The sequence below is a fragment of the Protopterus annectens genome, chromosome 1.part2, assembly GCF_019279795.1.
Source record: "Protopterus annectens isolate FY-2018-M chromosome 1.part2, PAN1.0, whole genome shotgun sequence".
In the NCBI taxonomy this organism is placed as follows: domain Eukaryota; kingdom Metazoa; phylum Chordata; order Ceratodontiformes; family Protopteridae; genus Protopterus; species Protopterus annectens.
In genome coordinates this window covers 829682319-829705433 of record NC_056727.1, presented here as the reverse complement: position 1 = coordinate 829705433, position 23115 = coordinate 829682319, and the positions used below count along the sequence as shown (strand labels likewise).

Genomic DNA, 23115 nt, shown 5'->3' with positions numbered 1-23115 from the left:
TAGGAATAGAGAAAGGAATGCTCTTACTGATGAAAAAATACTAATTCTTTTAGTAAAGAATATTTATCTGAATGATCAAAGCACCCACATTGTTTGTTAACTTTTACTGAGTGAAACTTGCATATATTCTTCAGCGCTCTTCCCTGATGCCCTTTCAAATGTGCTGGTATTTCTCCAAGAAATTCTTACACTTCTGTGTGACTTCAATATTAACTGACTAGGACCCATAAATGTGTTCTAAAATTTGACTTAGACCCTAACAAAGCATACCTTGCCATACCCTCTAACTAGAAGTGACAGACTTCATGCAGCTGTAATAACCAACAGCCCATTTAGATGCTTTAAATAGTGTGACCTGTCTAATTTCATTATTTTCCAGTGACGTTGTACTGGTCATTTAAAAAAAAAAAGGTTAAACCTTGTTACATAACTGGCAGAGCCATCATCACAACTGCTGATACTTTGAACTAGTCAACATTGTATGGGAAAGTTTTTAAACTCTTCTCAGTTGCTGCCAAAGTGTTTTACATAGGATTTGTATGCATCATTCTGTTCTGTTCATAGCTGCTCAGATTGGTTATATGTATTAGGGTCATAGTAATTCTATCATACAGTAAATTTTGTTATATTGTTTGACATATCCTAATTACTTTCCAAAATATGTGTTCCTTACTTTTCAAATATGTGTTACCATTGACATTGGTTACAAGTGTAGCTTAATTCTAGATGTACAACACTGGCTTAGTTTCCAGCATTCAGAGCTCAAACTGCCAAATTAATGAATCTGGTTAAACATGCAGTCTTACTCAAAGTGTTGATATTACTCATTGATAATCTTTGTTTTCAGGAATTTCATCCTTTCCTTTATGATGGTTACTTCACATGGTCTTCTTATGTTAACATTTTTTTAAAATCAAAGCATTTAAGTCTGCAGTTTCCCAGTTCACTCCTAGATGTAGGATTCTGCACTTATGCTGTGCCAGGAAGTGAAATAAGCTGCTGGGAAAGAAGCAGCTCCTCCCATCGCTTGATACAGTAGCTAAGGTAATCAACAGGTTCTTGGTTCCTGATTAATTCACAGGAAAATATGTTATTCAAATTCATGGTAGTGCCTACCCTCAGAGGCAAGATTCTCTTATGATCCGTACATGTACTTGGACTTCTGAGGGTACAATGACTCTTCCTTTTCCTAGCCTTTTTCTATCAGGTAATAATGGCTCATTTCACTCCATGGTAATCACAACTGGATCCGGCACTAGGCTGGCTTGGAGGGCCCACCTCTGGCTTGAGGGTGGCCTGCCTCCATAACATTTACATTTCTTCTTTAGGAACATACTCTGCGTGAGTTACATTTCTTCTTTAAAGACGCATGCAGAGTACATTCATAGTAGTGTCTGTGTGTGTGCATGCACATTAGAGCAGTTATTGAGAGTTTCCATTTGTCTGTACGCTCATTAAAAAGGTTATAGAGAGTTGAGAGTTGCTGTTCCATTCAAAACAAGTGAGCAAAGGATTTTATGGAGAATTATGAGGAGGAGAACAGGTGTAAGTATGTGTGTGTGTGTGTGTGTGTGTGTGTGTGTGTGTGTGTGTGTGTGTGTGTGTGTGTGTGTGTGTGTGTGTGTCATGCCCCAATTAGTGGATGGCAGGTTGTTTAACTTTGTAAACCACACCAAAAGCAGCACACAGTTGAATGAATACCACACAGAACCGACCAGTGAAAAAATAATTCTCTTTATTAAAAATACACGTTAATTCTCTAACTCCTCGGCTATAAAAAGCCTTTAACAGAGTAAAATCATACATATAAAAAACAGAGCTTATATACTCTTTAAACTAGATGAATTATTTCATTAGTAAAACAATTAGTCAATTATGAATTACTTAATTGCATTATACCAAACACTTCCAAGTGCATTCTTGATTCAAGCCTCTAGGGCTCATAGTATCAAACTTAAGAATCAACATTGTTTCTTTTTTTCTTAATACATTTTTTATGTGTTGCTCTACCATTGATTCATTAATTTCTTCTTTTTCCAAAATAGTTACTTGTAACCCCTCTGGGTTACTATTATGGAATTCTATAAAATGAACTGCCATTGGGCTGGTTAATTTACTTTTCCTTATGTCTCTTATGTGTTCTTTGAGCCTACATGAAAATTGCCTTTTAATTTCCCCCACATAAATTTTTTTACAGGGACATTTTAAACCATATATAATTTTTTCTGTATTACAACTATAAATGCCTCTTGCTTGGAATTTTCCCCATTAATATCTGTGAATTATTTTACTATAAACTCACATATACTACATTTTCCACAAGAAAATGTGCCTAACATTTCTGGAGATGGAACTAGCCCTATTTGAGGCATTCTAAACTTCCCGTGTACTAAAAAATCTTTTATGCTTCTGCCTCTTCTAAAGGAGAAGCTAGTATTCTTGTTTTGTAAAAAATCAACTTCCCCTTTTAATTTTATCCAAGAATATTTTTCTTGTTCTTTTACTACCTCTGAAAAAATTGAAAATGTTGAAGTAAAATAAATACATTCTTGTTCTCCTCTAGTTTCCTTCTTTCCTTGTTTGTTGTCACCCCTCTGATTCCACTTTGCTACTTTTTCAAATCCCTGTTCCACTTCTTCTCTTGGATATCCTCTCTCACAAAACTTATGAAAAGTTTCTTTCATTTCCTTTTCCTTATCTGCAGGCTTGGGGGGGGGGGGGGTTCTGCCGGGGGAACTGCTATGGTAGTGGTGGGCCTTGATCCATTACCTTGCCTAGATCCCCATTAGACCATGATCTGGGACTGATGATACTAGCAGAAATGTAGTAATTATTAAGTATCTCAACCATTTAAGCCTTACTTTATGCCCACTAACTTCCTTCCCTGCTACTTCCTCATCTTCCTCACTGAGTTCATCTGCTCTGTTTCTTTTACTATGTATGTAAATCACCTTTTTACCAACTAGGATTTATTGTACTAATTAAAGCTCTTAAATGTCCTCATTAGCTCCATCTGTTTATTTCTATAGTAACCAAAAGTATCCCCACTCTCATAAACTACCCTGTAGTAATGGATGAATTGTTTTAATTGCAGTATACTGGTTAATCAGGAAATATTCATAATTCTATATCTCTGTACTGCCATACAGCTGAATGTGCTAAACTTAAATGGTTCATAAGTTCATAGGTAAGTATAAGGCTAGCTGCCCTTGTGGGTCATTTTAAGCTTAGCCAGTTTCTTTTTTTGTGCTTCAATTAACCTATCCCATTTGGTTATAGACTGGCTTACCCATAGTTATATATTACCTCTAGTGAGAATAACTGTTATCATACCATAGATAATTTGATGGGACCTATACATGGGATAAAGCATTTAGGAGCTGCCTCTGTCCATTAGTAGTACAAGGCGCAGTCCAGGTATAAATGTTCCATTTCGCTTCCATATATCCAAGTTGTGCTTGAATATGGATAGGGATGAGATTTGTTTTACATGGATGGGGAGTCTGTTCCAGAACAGTTGTATCCTCCGTCAGATGTACCTGTCCCTCCAAACAATTCTGTTGATATTGCAGAAGAAGTTTGCCCATCAGTACTGTTTTCTGAGAAATAATTTCCCAAAAATTTAATATCATAATAACAAGATAAAATTTCATCCTCCATACAGTTTCCTGATGTTAATACTTGACGTGTTTTATTTGTTCTCTGTATAATTATCATATAAGAAAATAGATGATATGCTGTAGATATGGAATACAATATAAGTAGTGAGAAAATGGTGGCACTCCATTTTCATCTGTATTTAATAGAGCAACAGTGAGTGTAAAGCAATACAAAGAAGTAATGTAAAGAGAGCAGTTCTTGGTTACAACCCATATAATATCTAATGCCAGTGACTTTAGCATCGCCTACCTCCATCTTGTTTTGAATCCATGGTCCAATAACATTAGCCTGAGCAGCAAACTGGCGCCGTAGCCGTTCATTGGCATGCTGACGAGCAAGCTCCTCCTGTAAGGCATGATCCCGTTGTGGTACAAACTGTTTGACCTGAAACCATGACATAAAGGCTTAAATCTTGAACTGTTTCAAAAGGAGAAACAATGAATATTAAAAAATCTTTCAGGATTAATTTTTTCAGAAATGTCATTTCAGTTACTTTATTTTTAACATCTAAAAACTATCAATATCACCTCAGATGCATAAATAAGAGAGAGGGTATTGCATTTATTAGTTATGTTTATTCCTCTACTTATTTTATCTTGTTTCACTTTCCTTTGTAATCTCAAGAATTGAGTGAAGCACAAAATTTCATTTAGGCTACACGTGCGTGGTTCTGAATGATATTAAAGTTTACTTTGACTTTGAGATATAGTCTGCTGTGCATAATACCATCCAAAGGTTTCAAGGTACTCTAGTTGTTTTTGACTCTGTGAGAACACATTGCTGTCCATCACTGACTTAATAAAATATGTCCTTGTGTCTCCTGATGGTTCAGTTCTGATAAGACATTCCCATAGCCCTGCAGTGGCCTCCCTGCTTCATTCATTAGTAGACATACAAGTCCTTTACTGTCTTTTCAGCTTCCCTATATAACATACAGAAATGCCGTAGAGACAAAACATGTTGGGCACTGGAGAGTGAACTGATAAAAATGATAAAACAGGGCAGGAAGGCTAAATGTCCTGTACCCATTTATATCTTTTGACATTAAATATGCATAATATTGTGGAGTGGATTCTCAGCCAGGTTGACATATTATTGTCTACTATTATATGAGCTTAAATTTTTGCACCTCACTCTGTCTTATTCATTTATCTGTATGCATCAGTATTTAGTTTTACCCTCAAAAGAATGAATACTGTACTCCTTCCCAAAATATCTTGTCTGGCTTCTATGATGGGATAAATAGCTACCAGAACACTGCAAAAGCTGCAGGAACAGTTACAATAGTACTGATCACACAGAAGGCAAGACAGATGCATTTATGCCATTGCAGTTGTAGACCCCCAAAAAAGCGAAGGCAAAAATCACTTGTCTTAAACATGCCTCCATCCCATTGACCTGATCATTGTGATTCTTGTCTTCCAGAGCAGCCACCTGTTATTTTATGGTAATATAAAATGATGGCGCCAACCAAACCTCTCAATCTCTTACTGCAATAAATCTGGACAAAGCCTAAAATAATGGGTGGAAAGGCCTAAAAAATAGGGACAGATTTTAAATATTGCTCTTATTAACTTACAAAGTTGCTAGATTAATAGGATTTGTGTTAGTATGCATTTCCTGAAATATTAAGTTTGAAACTCAAATGTATGCCATTATTTAGTGACTTCAATCCATAGTGATTTGCCATCAAACTACAAAATTTATGAGGAATGGACCAAAATTATGAGGCAAAAATCTATGGCACCAACCAAGGTATTTAAGCTGAATGTAAGCCAACACTTCTAGAAGTTTATTAGTGCCAGTAAATAGACAAGAAATATAGAAAATTATACTGTAGAGCTAAGAAAAAAATATTTAAAAAAATGTATTTCCATAACCGTCATTCTTACCTTAAATATATTTTGAAAATTAAGTTACTCTAACATTGAATACATATCAAAATGATTTTGGAATTAATCAGCCTGCAAAGAGAGAGGCAAAGCACCAGTTTTGTAGAAGCAGTGAATTGGTTAGGAGAGCTGACTCAGGTCAGTGTAGAAGTGGCAAATAAATAAAATGTTGAGTATCATAATGGATGTTTTCTTTCTTGGAGGAGGTGGTAGATCAAGCATTCAGTTAATTGTCTGGACAAGAATTCTAGTCGATGTCTTATGGTTCCATGCAAGTTTAAAAAAAAAGCTGTGGCAACACCATTGAATGTCACACTCCTACAACTCCTACTTCACACTGCAAGATTGACTTATTTTGTCAGTCTTTGCTTACTGATTCTTCAGTGTCCACAGTCCAGTGAAGTGAGTATGGAAGGTGGGTATGTACTTCTACAGGCAGCTGGTGCTATTGTGCTGCTGGGATGCAGCCTTACCACCATGTTGAAAAGCATGCTAAAATATTTACTTCCTCTTTATTTTTATTTCCTTTAGCTGTAGTAACAATAAATCATAAGTCCTGAGCTCTGTCCCAAGCATTTGACTGACACATGTAGCATAGTGAATGGGTCAGTGCCATCATTACCAGGCTACTCTCCAAACACACTGGCAGTTTAGACATCTTCCCTATTGAAAGGCAGGTTGTTCTACCCATTTAATTATGCATCTCACTGCATTCACCACTTACTGCATGGGAGGCTGACAATTTGTTTGGGCTGGAAGAACAGCACACAGAAATACGTTTAATAAGCTGGCTAGACTGGCGGGTAGAACACCCCTTGTCTTTTCCAAGGTACTTATGGATGATTGATCACAGCTCCAGCTGGCTAGCTAACCAGTTCAGTTTAGTTTAGTACCTCTGCAGTTTACAAGTTTAGTTGCTCAGCTGTTCACTTGTGCAGTCTGGGAACTGCTTCACAGATTTCTTTCTTTTGATGACAGACGTAGCTAATGCTGATGATCATTTTGTTGTTAATAATAAATGTCTTTTAGTAAAGTGCACATGGTGTGTGTGTGTGTGTGTGTGTGTGTGTGTCTCTGTGTGTGTGTGTGTGTGTGTGTGTGTGTGTGTGTGTGTGTGTGTGTGAGAGAGACTGATCCTGATAGTGTCATTTATTGAGTACCTTTTTATTTTACTATGAGTCATGATTCTTGATTCAAAGCCCTATAGACTTTGAAACATCAACTCAAACTGTGGACAGCAGCAACAGGTAATTCAGCTTGTGATAAATGCACTGCCAAAATCTGGTCATTAATATCTGTAGAAGGTGCCTTATTTCATATCTGGCAGTCAGTTAGGACGTTGAATTACAAAAGTGAACAGCTCCAGGTTCAGATAATGAAAATGGTACTGGTTAAACTCCAACTGATCATGGTAAATTACACTTCAGCCGTGAGGTCTCATACCTTTCTTCCATAGCTGGATCTAATGCATAGAAACCTAGCTGTCTACTTTGGACCTGGCACTATTTGGGGGGCTCAGAAGAGGTGAAATGAAATGATTTTAATCCCAAATTTTCAATTAAAATAGTGTTTTATGTACATTGTAACACTTTGTGCTGCATATAGCAGCAAAACAAGGGTGGGAAGTACTTTAAACTGTGCAAAAAGGAGAAAAGTTAAGTACTGCTAAATCAGCTTTCTTCATCCAGTAAAGTACTAATGACACAATAGGTTCATAGGTTCAAAGGTTAGTACTAAACTAACTGCCCTAATGGACAATTTTAAGCTTAGTCATTTATACCATTTGATGCTTAAAATTAACCTATCCTAATGGAGTTTAGACTCACTTAACTCTTTCTAAAATCTGTATACATATTACTCTAGTGATAATTACCAGATTGAAACATAGATATTTGGAGGGACCTTTGTATTGGGGTAAAGTATTTAGGAACTGCCGCTATCCATTGATGGTATAGGGAAGGAAGTACTGGGATAAATTTCCTATTTCCCATCCATTGATCCCAGTATCACTAACTGATGCCATTGTTGCTGAAGATAACTGCAATGGCTTATTTTTTTTTTTAAATTTGGATCAACAACAAGCCATTAGTTGGAAAAAGTGTAATTACCTTAAAAGTGGGAGAAGGTATGGATTGTTGAGCTTTGGTGCTGCAGCTATTGCAAAGCCCTATATGATGGAAGTAGGACCATGGACATTGGGAGTTATCAAGTAAGTGTTCTTGCTTTCTACATTTTATCATGCACAAATGGATGCACCAGAGGAATGACATGCATTAAGCTGGAACTGTAGTGTGCACATTACTTGCAGAAATTGCTTCTAGTTTGAGACTAATTAAGGTAACATATTACAGCGCACATGGACCATTGATCCAATGTGAGCCAAGCTTTCATTTCAACACATTTCTGCAATATGTCTATCAGTAAAAATTAACTTACATTTTCCCTTATGTGAGCTGCAATTCCAGCTAAAATGTGACATCTAAAGTCTGATTTCTAACAGCTGATTAAAGTGGTGGATTAATGGATATGATTCATATGTCTCAACTGTCCAGATTTTTGATGTCCAGATTTTTTGCCTCATGTTTCTGGTCTGTACCTTATACAATTTTGGTTTCTGACAAATCACTGAGGATTGAAGTCACTAAAAACGACACATGTTTGAGTTTCAGAGTTTACATCCTTCAGAAAATGCATGCTAACACAAAACCTATTACTTTAGCAACTTTCTAAGTTTATAAGATAAATATTTAAAATCTGTCCCTATTTTTGGGCACATCCTCCATTATTTTAGGCCTTGGCCAGATTTCTTGCATTAAGAGGTTGAGAAGTATGATGTGATTTCTGCTTCATATCTCTGGTTATTGCCTTTGTGTACCTTGCACGTTCTGCCATATCTATTCAGGTTTTCTACACATACTCAGTTTTTCTTCCATCTTCCAAAAATGCATTGGTTGACAGGCTACTCTAAATAATATTTAATCTTATTACTGCAGTCCAGGAAATGGATGAAGGGGATCTGTGAAAGACCAGTTCACTTATCTCATCAACAGGTAACTTAAATTAAGTGATATAGTACAAATAAAGGAAAACACAAAGCGCAAACAAAACAGTAACATGAAATGCAATATTTTCCAGAGGCCTTTAATAATGAGTCTGGCTCAACTCTCTTGGGTTTTCAAGGATTTTTAGGCTTCTGTCATTGCTGACTTTTAAAATGCTTCCTGTATTAAACTTTTAATAAAACACTGCAAAACTATAACTGAAACCTTGAATATTATTCAAGATTAGATCTATGTTGTTGGCCAAATACCAAAAGACTAAATAATGCTACTGACTGAAAAATTCAGCTGAAAACAAAAGACTAAACTTATTTTGGGGTTACAAAGCCCCACCCTAAAATACCCCTTCTTAGAGATGCCCACCTACTTATAACTATCTCTTAGACAACTCCTATTTGAGGAAAGGAGAAAAATGCCTTTTCCATTTTAAAGCTATTATGTCAGCCAGCTGTGCTGCTTACCACTTTATACATGACTGTTTAGTTCTCCCCATTTAGGATCCCACCTTGCTTGCTCGTCTTTCACGGAAATGGTCTCAATTGTTACAAAACAGATCTCATGAAAATAGATACACATTATGTTGCAATTTTCATGCTACATATTTTTCTTCCACAGTTTGTACACTGAAAGTAGGGGATTATGTTAATTTACTCAAGATACCCATTACACCAAAGTTTAAAGCCACAACTTCCACATTCACTCTGTCTAACTATAAATAAAATGTTTAAACTCCTTGTGGCTGTGGGATACTGAAAAGCATGAATCTGAGCTATGAATAATATTCTGAAAATAAACTTTAAAATCTATGTATAATATTTAAAATGTTGCAATACCTTCTCCCATTTGGACTGGAGTTCTTCTATGGTGATAATGGTGTACGGGTTAGAAATGACAACTCTGATGCTATAGCTCTGTGCGATCTTCTGCAATTCATTCAAGATTCCCATAATAGCTTGCCTCTCTGAGTCTGCTTCAGGCATTGTAGCCTTGAACTGTTCATGGGCAGTAATCAAACTCTGGAACAGCAAGGAAAAAACAGCGAGTCTTTGTTAATCACGCAGTATTTATGCAGATGTCGGAAATCATCCCCATACCTGCCTCACAGCGAATAATGCAATAACAAATGGGTCATTGGAGAAGCTAGCCACTAGCATACAGTGATAAAAATAGCAAAACAAACAATAGCAACTAATTTAAAACAGTTTTTCACTGGCTGGGCATTGTTCATTCCACACTCAACATGTTTTATTAAAACAATTTAAATATGTCTATTATAAACCCTGAATTTATACAGACACAGTATTCCATCACCAGTTTCTAAGAATTTCTGTTTTTTTTTTTTTATGTTTTGATGCCTCCTGCTGATCTTAAGCATTTGGGGTGCATCCAGTGCCCTGCAGCTCTTCTATTATCAACTCAAGGGGTAAATCTTAAGTAGCAGACACTGCCCCACAGCAAAATCCTATGCACAATGACGAATGATGGACTTTGTTTTCTATTTCTACATGCAATACCCTCACTTAACTCACAGAATCTTGGCAGCTGAGAAAGGCCATTCTCACTTCCTACAAAATAGGTGCAGTAGCCATTGGTTACTAGTGCTTTTTCTCTTAACAAGACCTCCAGTATCAGACTGTTAGGTAAGCTCAAGAGTGATGACAATTCTGGAAAGTGTCTTGTATCACTTGTATCATACAACTAACCCTGTCCTTATCAATTAATTAAATAATTTCATACACCTTAAAAGATCTCACAAAATAAAACACCCCCCACACGATATATATATGTATATATATATATATATATATATATATATATATATATATATATATAGAGAGAGAGAGAGAGAGATCTATAGATATAGATATAGATTAGATATACATATTATTGGTATATTAATATTACATTAATAAACAGGCATGCATACATAAAATCATAAGTAGCAAGTGTAGAAGAAAGAAAGAAGCCACCATGTCATGGTGTACAGGGCAAAATACTTGAAAGGTCTAACAGCAAGTTTTATAACTGGCTTTTTTAAATTGAACTTTATTTTTCAAAGTGTTGGTACTCACATTAGAGGGTCTTACACTATGGCATTTTTCATTGGCAACCAAAAGACTCTTCCCCTCACACATTCCCCACTTTTGATGAAAAAGCCACTGGCACAAAATAAAATGACAAACATGGTCAGGGAGATGGTGGTAGTAGAAAAAAGTGGAAAAGTATAAGGAAACTTTCAGCAAACCTCCTAAGAGCTTAGCCACGTATTAAAATAAATGGTAAATTGGTGTATTGGGGGCAAGGTTATCTATTTTGAAAAATCTCCTGTTGTAGTGAGTGTGTTATGCAACTGTACTGTCTTACTTTGCTATCGCAACATTTACTGCTCATGAATGACATCAGTATCTGTGATGGAAGGACAGAGTGGAGATGTATGGTAAAATTCCCTGAAGGAAGTCATAGCATGCTCTTTCCAGACACAGTGGTACTGAGTTTGTTGTGGTTTGTGAAGGTGTAGGCAGATAAATAAAAATCGTAGCTATTGTTTAAGTTAAATGATTTCAACTATTTCCTGCCAAAGGACTGCCACATTTACTGTGTCATTTAGGATGGTCAGAAATTATAGCTGACATTGCACAGTCTGTATAGTATTAAGATTATCTATGTATTCATAAATATGACTGAGAATTATGCCTAATATTATATGTTCTGTTAACAAAAGCACTATAGTTGTTAGGACTGTGTTACAGCAAGTCAGGATAGATTACAAATGGGATGGGAAGCTGCTGAGAGAGATGGCTTTGTAGTGGCTGTCATTATTAAGCTTTTTTGCCACCCTTTCCTGACCAGACAGTGACTCCTTGACAGGGTTGATAGCCCATTTATTCTCTGCCCTCTGTCTGTCTAGCCTCCACATACAACCACTGGAGTCAGGGTATTCTCAAAAAGAGAAAGAATCACAACAGAGATGCAAGGAGATGGCTGTCCCCAGCATTAAGGTAGAGGACTGACTTCACTTCCTTGTTGTTTGTGAAAAATGAAAAATAAAAACACTTAAACTTTACAATATTAAGTAAATACTAAATGCCAAAAAATGCATCATCATCCCCTTTGGGAGAGTGATGTCTCTACAAATGATCAGATTAATAACAAAATCCTAAACACACAAGCAGTTGTGAGGGACTTGGGCACCCAAGTTGACAGCCATCTAACTTTTGACCACCATGTTGCCTCCATTGTATGGAGAGCTTTCTACATGGCTCACCTCATTAATAAGGGTATTTCTTCCAGTAACAAGGAAGTCATAGCTTCCCTGTATTCCTCCCTTATCAGGTCCATCATCGAGTGTAACGCCCCTTTCGCCATGTACCTCATGAAGCACATGCAGCAGCAGCTGGAGAGATCACAGAGATTCCTGACCAGGAGAATCGAGGGCTTCAAAAAGATATCGTACATGGATAGGCTAAAAGCCCTGTCCCTCTACTCTGTCTCATACAGACTCCTCAGAGGTGATCTATGTCTGGCACACAGAGCAATCTCTGACCCCACCTTCATGAAATTGCTGCATAATCGCAAGCCAAACTCCACTCATGTGACCCGCATGCAAAACCTCAACTTGGTCTGCGACATCAATAAGACTTGCTGGCGAGACAGATATGTGTCCCAAAGACTCCCCCATCTACAGAATAGACTCCCACTCCATGTCAAGCAGAGTACTTCATTATCTCTCTTTAAGAGGAACCTGGATGACTGTATGAGAAATAGAAAATACACCCCTGGTATTCTACCCATGGAGAGGAGCATCAGGTGCTGACTTGTGGGAACATGGGCTAATTTATTGGTAGGCTTATAAGGGCCTCAGAGCCAGTAGCCTAGTAACTTGCTATGATCCTATGATCCTATAAAAGTAATAAACAGTCCAAAATTGTAGATGTTAATTCGTCTTCTATGAAGGTACTAAAGAAACAAACTCAAACAGGCTTAGTAACCGGAATAACTCAGCTTTAATTCATGATAGGCACTTTCATCCACCAAATGGACTTCATCTAATCAATTTGTCAATAGTAGCTTTACCTCACGGAAAACAAATATATACCTAAAAAGAATAAATGTTCATATATCATGATTGACAACCTCATACATAGTAATAAGCCTAGCTTACAACTAAAAGCTAGCCTGATGTAACAGGTCATTTGTACAATCCAAAACTAAAATAAGAAAGAGGAAGAGTACTAATAAGATAAGGTCCAAATAAACTGAAGTACAGAACTACTAATTAACTCCTAGTCTGTGCCCAGATAGGGATAAAGTGTCATAAAACTTCCTTCACTAAAGTATATTTAACACCAAGATGACAACAAGAATCTTCCAAAAGGAGTTATAAATAAAAAAAAGCTATAAAGAAACAAAGCAAAAACAAAAAAATCAGAGAGATAAAGTGAAGAAGTATATGTGTGTGTGTGTGTGTGTGTGTGCGCACGCACGTGTGTGTGTGTACGTACACATGCGTGTGTACAGACATATGAATCAAGAAAACTGCATCCACTATAGTGACCTAGGAAAAGAATCGAAATAAAGAAACATCACAAATAAAAAAATATAATCAAAATAAGTAGTGAATCATGTGTTTTAAAAACAAACTGAAATGAAAAGAACTTTCAACCATAGGAACTCGTCAGATCACTGTTAAAATTGAGCAACCATAAAAACCTTCAAACACTAAAACGGAAAAAAAATCAATAAAATATGTGGAAAAAGTGCAAATGACTATACACATTTATATGGTGTAGAACAGAAAACAAGCAGAAACCATAAAAATACAGGCATAAAAATGTCCAAGAAAAGTTAAGAAAGGAGCAAAATGTCATGTCAAAACTATTAATAATATAATTTGTGGTATAGTTTCCCACGCTGAAGAATGCATTTAATTGAACAAGCAGAACTGAATCCAGGCAAGTTGTAGGCATTAAGGCGAATTTGCCATTCCAACTCCACCTTTTCAAGAATGGCATTACATTTCCTCTTAAGTGGACCCTACCTGATCATGTCCAAAATGTGAAAAGTGAAAAAAGAATGACTTGGTCACTCAATGATATGCTTTGCAAGAGGAGTCTTGCTTAGTCTGCTTCTAATTTCTGATGTGCGTTGGGCTATCCTCCTTTTAAACTTAGACATAGTCTTTCCAATGTAAAAAACTTGACACTTGGAGCACTGGGTAAGCAATGTTTTCACTGTTAATTTCCAGCCACCTTACTGTTATATGTCTTACTCTTACTAGGTCAGATGAAAAAATCTTTGCGGCTCATTTACTCACAAAGGGTACAAAAAGGGAGCACACATTTTAAGGTACCAAGCTTCTCCATACTATCCTTGTTTAACGTCCTTTCTAAATAAGACCTAATGCTCCTGCCTTTTTTGAAAACGATCTAGAATCTTGCTCACCAGTCAATTACTAGAAAAAAAATAGACCAGTTGTCACAAATTATCTTTCTAATCTCATGGGTATCTTTATTCTGAAAGTTAAGGTCATACTTTTTTCATTTCTATTTCCTTAAGTAAGTGTAGTGACCACTGAAATCACGTAAAAAACTTCTTTGTGGTTCATATAAGGAAGTGTCCTTCCTTGCTTTTATTTCCTTAACAGGACCATGAATATACCTGATATTTCCACTTTGATACCCACTCTCAAGAAAATCTCTGTGGAGGTCCTGTAGATTCTTTAGAAAATTAGATGTTTTTCTGAACACATGAGCGATCTGCATACCCTGTGACTTTATTTCATTATGTTTAGTCATTTACAGGTGCATGCTGCTGGCATGAAGCAGTACATTTACCCTGGTGGGTTTGCAGAATAAATCCTTTAAACATACTTGTGACCATGTGTGCTTATAAACAGTGAGATCCGGAAAACTAACCTTACGGTAATCATGATGAGTAGTAAGTTTCAAAAAGTCAGTCGATTATGCAATGTGTACAAAGAAATTCTCAAGAGCTTCCACTGACCCTTCCTGTACAATAGAAAATATTGTCAACAAACTTCAGTTAACATTTGATAAAGCACCAGAACTCTGAGTTATAGACTGTTTCACTCTCCCACTTAACTAATGCCCTACTAGCTAGGCTAGAGGTCATAGCTGCTCCCATTGAAATTCCACATTTCTATTTGTAAATACTGCCATTAAATCCAAAAAGGTTGTTGTGCAGTACCAAATGCAGTAATATAGAAATTAGGTAATCTTACCTGGGAGAGTTAAGGTTTCCTTCATCACCAAAATCAAATTGCCAGTGACAGGAACTGATTTAGTTTTCCTCAGAAAACCAAGAATGTCTAATACAAAAGCATTAGCCTCATTAGCCAAGGTTTTAATATGATATTCCAGAAAAATTGTTGCTGGTTCAGTGATGCCACCTTCCCCCTGCTACCTATGGCCTTTATTGGTGGGGGGAGTCCTGAAGATTCTTGGGAAGATTTGGTATCCTCAAAAAATCTAGGTAGCTTTGGATGGGCCAGTGCTAGGAAATCATGAAGTCTTGTGTTGATAAGGTCTTAAAGCTGTTGCAGGGTGTCATATATGTTATTATATGCTGAAGTAACAGACTCCGTGCTACAGCAGAGTAGAAAGAACCAAAGATCCAGACATGCTCTAGAGCATTGTACCAGTGACATTAGCAGGTCACCCTTGGAAAAAGACATGTTCCTAGTGATTTTTGTGAGTTTACTCAGCTAACAAATTAATGGAATAAAAAAAGTAAATAAAAAATTAGCATGGCTTCCAATTTTCAGCATACAGGCACTCTTACACAAGATATGTGCATCCAAATACTCTTGTTGTCTGCTTGTCATGCTGCATAATTAGTCCTAGACGCTATATTTTGGATACATGTGCCTAACTCTTGGCCACTACTGGAGTATAGACTAGTGGTGTGAAATGCCGTCTCCCTTTACTCAGTGAAAATGACCTGATCATAGCTTTTTCTGCCCTGAATGACTCTCAAGCTATAGTCTGGCCATTCAGACTTAGAATGTCAGCGATAGTTTGATTTGATAGACCAACTGCCAGTTTTGACATGGTCATTTCTTCAAAAAATCTGGATGGCTGTGTTTTGCTGTCTTTTTGGTTAGACTCCTTTAATTCCTGGAAGAGGAGGTCAGCATATGAAAGATTCTATACCCAGTCAACTGACTGAAAAGGCATACATTGCTAAGCATATGTTTTAGCACGATCACCAATGACAGGTCATATTTTCTGACGGCCTCTTCTGGGCAACTGGTAGTAGGCTAAGAAACACTGAGCTTAGTCGAGCTCATACAAAGAGTACATACAAAGAGTTTTCAAAGACATGGTTGATGCATAAGCATAGGTACACTCAGCTACCATTTGCAGACATTTTCATATTTATACTATTTTGTGACAGGAATCCTATTTAGAGAGGCTCTGTTAAAATAGTTTCATTTACAATATCAGTTTTTCATTCAGATAGTCACTGAAAGGATCATGTTTTCAAAAAGGAGAAGAGAGATTTACATTGTCACACAAAATGGAATAAGCTGGAAACTACGCCATTTTATTGTGAAAGGAGAGTGGGTGGTGATCTGAATTCCCCCAAATGATATAGTGATCTCAAAAATTAATGAAATTGGATACAAATGGTATTCCTGATCAGTTGGTGAACTATTCTGCACTCATAAGATTATCTAGTTTGGAAAGTCCAGAAAACTATTGTGTTTAGATTTAAACAATGAACCAAGAAATAGTTGTAATGCAACTCTTTACATTTTGTCTTTTTGCTGGTAGTAAGATCTGTTCAACATACACAATCTTAGGTAAGCTGGCCACCCCTTATACTGACCATCTCATCCTGGTTTACTCACACTGTCCATTTCAAAGTTTTTTTACACAACCTTTTCACCCAGGGAGTGCCTGAATGAAACCATGAGCAAAGAAAGAAATTCAGCCTTAATCTACAACTTTTCTTTTTTACATCCTGTCAGCACATCTTAAATGAGCAAGTATACACTATAATGACTGAAGTGGAAATAACTACATTAAGTCAAAAGGTTTCTAGACGCTCTAAAATGCATTTTAGAGTTTTTAAAACAACCTTTTCATTTAAAAATGGCCTAAACAAAAACCATGATTAAAGAAAGAAATTCAATTTTACTCTTCAACTTTGCTTTTCCCTGCATCCTTTCAACATACCCTAATAACCAAAACTGCTTTTAATAACCTCCTTCAATGGTATCAACTCACACTCACCCACAAACTAGTAAACCATTCACTAAAGGTCCCTTTCCTCCAGAATCTACTCCAACCCTATCGCACCACCAGACCACTAAGATCCAGCAACAAAAATCACTTACAGGTCACTAAAGCCAATAACTCTGCTGGAGAAGCACTATTCTCTTGTGCCATAGCCAAATTATGGAACTCCTTCCCACCCACAATTACCTCTGTACCATCATGCACCCACTTCAAAACTTTACTAAAAGCACACTTAAAAACATGCTGGCTATGCCCTTGCAACTCCCCCGCTAACATCACCCACCCCATCCACCCACTACCTTTCTTTCCACCCCACTAACTATCTTGATTATAGCAAGCTTGGATGCTCATAAGCCTAATTACTTATTATACAGCAGGAACTTCTTAATGTAACAATTGTTAATGGCTGTTATGTACTTCGCGGATAATAAAGATTCTAGTTGTCTACTGATGTACTATGTTCTTCATCTGTAACTATGTTTGTAATTGTTGATTGCTATGTTGATCAAATTCTTAATTGCTATGTAAATCCAATGTAACTACTGTCTGTATATTTTAACTGTGGAGCTTTTCTCCCCGGGCCTCCACTGAAAATAGACCTACGTCCAGTCGGACACTCCTGGTCAACAAATGTAAATAAATTAATTAATTATACTGGGGGTTGGGAACTGCTAGACACCTAGAAGACACAGGGTTATAAATGCTCAGAGGTGCATTTTAGAGCTTTTTAAAACTTTTTGATCCAATGATGATCAAAAAAATATGCATATGGAACAGAAATTCAATCTTACTTTTTTATTTCAAGGATGAAATCCTCAAGTTGGTTCCAAGTTTTCATATCAAAACTAACCAAACACCCTTTCACAATAAACTGAGAAGACAAATGCTTGTGATGATACAAACATTATATCTAGGTATAGTACCTGTCCCCCTTCCCCCCACAAATAGATTGTCACTTTTTGTGCATCTCCCCCTGTTGTTAAATTGGGATTAAAATGAAGGCACATATGTCCACAGTCATATTTCATGCTGTTGTTATCAGAGTTTTATACAGCATGCTTCCTCACCCCCCTATCCCCAAAGGAAAGCCACCTTCTGTGTACACTTCTGATGCGAAACTGGAATAAAACTGAAAAAAAAAGTAGAATATAACATATTTGCTGTCAGGCATATATTAAAAACATGCTTATTCACTCTCCCTCAAAGATAGCTACCTGTATACGCATCATAGAGTCATAGGCTCATAGGTAGGTACTAGGCTATCAGCCCAAGGGCCTAAGTAAGCCTAGCCAACAAGGTTTCCTGGCTTACGCCACCCAAGAAAGTTAATTTCCTGTGCCCCTGTCGAGCAGAGCCACAGAAGTGATCCCCGGGGTGTATTTCCTATTTCCCATCCAGTCATCAAGATTTTTCTTGAAGAGTGCTAATGAGGAACTTTGCTTGACATAGATGGGTAGCTTATTCCAGAGTATAGGAAGTCTCTGTGATAGGAATCTATTCCTCCAGCATGTCCTGTTTATTGTGGTGACAAGGTTTAGGTCCCTAGAGCTTGTAGCTCAGAGGGATTGGGATTTCTTTAGGTGTAGCATGTCCAACAGCACTGGGTTTGACATAGCTTTATATGTTAGGCAGAGAGCTCCTCGGAGTAGGCGATATGCTACAGAGTAAAGCTGGAGTTTCTTGAGACGGTCAGTGTAGGGTATCTGTTTGAGGCCAGTAATCCTCTTTGTGAGGTACTTCTGTGGCCTTTCCAGCTGCTGCAGATGTCTTGTGAGGTACATTCCAAAAGGGACGTTGTACTCTATAATGGGTCTAATGAGTGCTGAGTAGAGGGGAACAATGACCTCTTTTTTCCTGGATGAGAAACCTTTTGTTTTGAGGTGTGCCACGTAGAAGGATTTCCTGACTACTGTGCTGATGTGATTATCAAAGGAGAGGCTAGTGTCCACCTGGGTCCCAAGGTCTCTTATCACACATTCGGCATTAAGTAGACTGCCATTTATGTGGTAGTTCATGGGTGCAGAGTTTTTACCAAAGGGGATGACAATGCACTTTTTGGCAATGAGCTTGAGGCCATGCCTCTGACACCAGGCATTTGTCTCAGTAAGGCTCTTCTGTAAGATGTCCACATCATTTGGGGACTCGACTATGGCTCCTAGTTTGCAGTCATCTGCGAACTTCATTAGCCAGAGGCCTTCTATGTTATCCTGTACTTCAGAGAAGTAGATACCAAGCAAAAGAGGTCCCAAGACTGAACCCTGTGGTACTCCACTTGTCACTGGTTTGAAGTCAGATTTGGAGTCTGCAGCTTTTACAGTGTGGGTTCTGTCAGTGAGCCAGTTGGCAACCCATCTTGTGACGTAGGGATGTATACCTAGTTTAGTGAGTTTAGCTATAATTCCAGAATGGGGGATGGTGTTGAAAGCCTTGGCGAGGTCAAGTTAGGCTGTGTGAACCACCTTACCCTTGTCTACAGCTTTGGTGACTGCCTCAAAGAAGTCGATCAGGAGAAGGCATGATCTGCCTTTCACAAACCCAAACTGGGTGGGGTACAGAGTTTGGAGGTTACCAATGTCTTTGTTTATGAGTTCCATGATGATACGTTCCATGGAATTGCAGACCAGGCTTGTCAGTCTAATAGGGTGATAGTTCCCAGGATCACTGGTGGCTCCCCCTTTGTGGAGTGGGATAACTGTTTTTGTGCACCATTCAGTGGGCACAATGTCTGACATGAGACTATGATTGAACATGGTGCTTAGGTGGGGAGCCAGTTTGTTCTGAAGTTCGTGTAAAACGCAGCCTGGGATGTTGTCCGGTCCCATGGATTATGTGTTTTTGGTTTTAGAGAGTGCAGCTTTTACCTGCATAGATGTGATTACATGGACTCTGCATTCTTCCTGTATAGATATGGGCCCTTTAGGGGGTGAGAGGGGGATAAAGTTAGCACTGAACCTATCTGCCAGGATGTTGGCAATATCAGTTGGTTCTGTAATTTTCGTGCCATTGTGTTGTAACTCAGAGGAGATCTGATGTTGCCATTGAGATTCTTGACATAGCTATAGAATGCTTTGTGGTTGCCCTTAAAATCTGTGGTGATTTTGTTTTCATAACTAACTTTGGAGGATCTTATAAGGGATCTCAGCTTCTTACTGAGGCTGACCAGGGAGCTCCTCCACTCATGGGATTTTACTCTCTTTTGCAACAGTTTCTTTCTTCTGTTGTAGAGTTTGTTTATGGCAGAGACCACCAGATTGGCTTCCTTTTTTGGAGGTTCTGTTTGGGATAGCACAGTCCATGCACTCGTATAAGTGCTTATAGAGTGCATTTGTGTAGGATTCAGCAGTTGTAACTGCATTGTCCATCTGCATGGGTGTCACAAAGTTCGCCACTTCTGTCTTAAGAAGAATGAAGTTGGCTTTGGAGAAATTTTTTACCATGGTTTCCTTAATGGTGGGTAGGGTCATGATGCGGATATCTAGGGTGATTAGCTTATGGTTGGATCTGACCAACGAGGAGTTGACTTCAGGTGTGGAACACCGGTCACTCATGTTGGTAATGACTAAGTGTAGGATATTGTTTCCCCTGGTGGGAGTGTAGATAAGTTGATCCAGGGCATTGGAATTTATGAATTCCAGAAAGTGTTGAGCAAAGGAGTTGGTACATGAGTAGTTTTCCCAGTTAATGGTGTGGTAGTTGAAATCACCCATATTAGGGTGTTTGGTTGAACCCTTATATTTTCCAGTATATCAGGAAAAGAAGAGTGGGAATCCTGGGGTGGGGAATCTGTAGCAAGCTACAATTCGAATTGCAGTTTTGCCCAGAGTTAGTTGCACTTGGATAACCTTGGATGCATTATGCTGCGCAACTAGCCTGGAGGTGTGGATATCCTTCATGAATATGGACACACCTCCACCTTTGGTGTTCTGGTCCAGGTTAGATGGCTGAAAAGTGTGGTATGAGTTATAGCCTGGTAATGCAGGGGTACTCTCTAGGTCCTTGAACCAGGTCTCAGTCACTGTACAGATACTGATGTTCTCCATTTTAAGGAGTGCCTCGAGTGAGTACATTTTGAGATTTAGACTTCTAGCATTGAGTAGCATTACCCTCAGTTTTTGCTTGCCTGTTCCTGTTATGGTGGTGAATTTGTCATTTGAACCTTGCCTAAAAAAGGCACTATAGAGGTGGCAAGAGCCTTAGCCAGTATCCTGAATCCCAAGGGCGATAGGTGCAGGCCATCTCTGGCAAAGCATTGTGGTCTGTCGACAATGTCATCCCAGGCAGACAGATACTGGATCCCCTTAGAATGACACCAGAAGCTTAGCCAATTGTTGAAGTCAATCATTTTGTCCTTGTACTGCTGTATTATCATTCTGGGTGATGGCAGGATGCTACTCAGGGCTAGGGTCATACCTGCCTGGGCTACAAGATCGGAGAGATCTTCCACGTCTCTTTTCAGTCCAGGGAGGAACATCTCAGGTCATTCACACCAACATGGACAATGACAGATTCATATTTGTACTTGTTGTGGAGTGACCTGAGTGCGTGGGTTATGTGGTGGATCCTGGCACCCGGCAGGCAGCTGACAGTCACCTTCTCCTTGGGTAGCCTGCTGAGTGGGACATCAGTGTGCCTGACTATAGAGTCACCTATGACTAGTGTGTAGGGTACGTTGGTTTGCCTTATGGGCTGCGGTTTATTGGTGCACTGAGTCTGTAGGCTATGTGTCATTTGGGTTGTGTTGGGGGGGTGAGGTTGCTTGCTTTTTGCTTTGGAGGTGTCTGTTGCTTGAGCAGATTATTATTGAGAGCCTCTGTTAATGTTTTTGTGTTTCTATGTGTGGATTTTGGTGGTGTAGGTTTAGTGGGACTATGTGATGAGTGTGGTGTGGTGCAAGTGTTTACCTTCTCCTCTTGACTGTCAAGTTCAGTCTTGGTTGGAGAGAGCTTTACCTCCAGTTTGGCTAGATAAATGCATCTCTCACAGGTTGTGGTGTTCTGTGTACATGAGGCAATTCGCTACATTGCCTCAAGATGCCCAGATTCATCAGATAGACAGGAGAGAACACTGGGAGCTGACCCTTGGACATGCCTGAATAAAAAACTACTTTCCTCTAGACAAGTGAGGAAAGTGATTATAAGAGCTGTTTTTCTCTAAGCAAGTGAGGAAAGTAAGTACAAAAACTGTTTTCCTCTAGGTAAAGAGGAAGGTTGAGTGCTGTAGTAATTTGTAGCTTATTTAGTGCTAACAACAAGTTCTGAACAAGTGCTGAGCATGAATAAGCAAATTCAAGTGCTAAAACTAAGACTCTGTACCTGGAACTTGTGGTAGATTCATTGTGAGGAAAATAAAGAAAAAAATATTACAATAATGTTTCCAACTTGTTACAACTTGTGACATTTCAGTACTCCTGCTATAGAGATCTTCTGTGCACTCCTCTGAAGTTTGTGGTGAAATTTAAAGAAATAATGTCCATACTATCCATAGCCCAACATATGATATACTATCTTGGAGGTTTAGGAGGAATATTACAGAAATAATGACATCACCAGCCCATCACCCAGGTGCAGTGACCTTCTGTGTACACCAATGAGCTAGGTTTTAGACTAGATGGGGTTCGGGTCAGAGGCAATTTCTAAACCCATGGCAAAATCCACTTATATAGCCTTGGTGTCTTGGGGCTACAGGTGATCAGAAGTTCTGATGGTCTCGGTATTCTGTGATGCATCTATCCCTTACTTTTTTTATGAGATGACTGTTAAACTGAGACAGTTACAAGACGGTCAGTTACTTTCATCCAGACAAACCCCACCAAACTGTTATAGTCACTTCTATGTGCAATTCTTACACCTGATTGTGATAAAAGAGGATGACCATGTAATGTACTTCACCTTTGTCCCAAACAGTTGTCACATATTAAAATATTATACATTGCTTTACATAATCCCATTAGTCCTGCAAAGCCAAAATAATCAGCAAATAGCATCCGGCAGCTAGTCATTTTCTTCCATAAAAGACAGCCACAGCAATTATACCACCCTATCTGTGTACATCAGGTGTCCAGTTAAGTAGTCTAGCTTACTTCTTTCAAAATCACATTAGTCATTCAAAGCCATATCGTGACTGAAATAAGCACAGACATGAGGATAAGTTACTTTTATCCAGCCAATCCCAGCCCCCACCCAGTAGTTATAGCCACAATGTCTGATGACTATGTAATATTATTTCAGCTCCACAGACCAC

General features: G+C 38.3%; 1 protein-coding gene across 2 annotated transcripts in view; it reads right to left on the bottom strand.

The window, feature by feature from the left end:
* The window catches only part of ACTN2 (actinin alpha 2), a 575275-nt gene that overhangs the window by 109055 nt on the left and 443105 nt on the right, over positions 1-23115 (bottom strand). For both annotated transcript variants that reach the window (XM_044059081.1, XM_044059086.1), the window contains exons 15-16: positions 9445-9627; positions 3910-4044 (exon numbers count right to left, since the gene is read on the bottom strand). In XM_044059081.1, coding sequence (XP_043915016.1) covers positions 3910-4044; positions 9445-9627 — 318 coding nt within the window. The remainder of the gene's footprint in view (positions 1-3909; positions 4045-9444; positions 9628-23115) is intronic.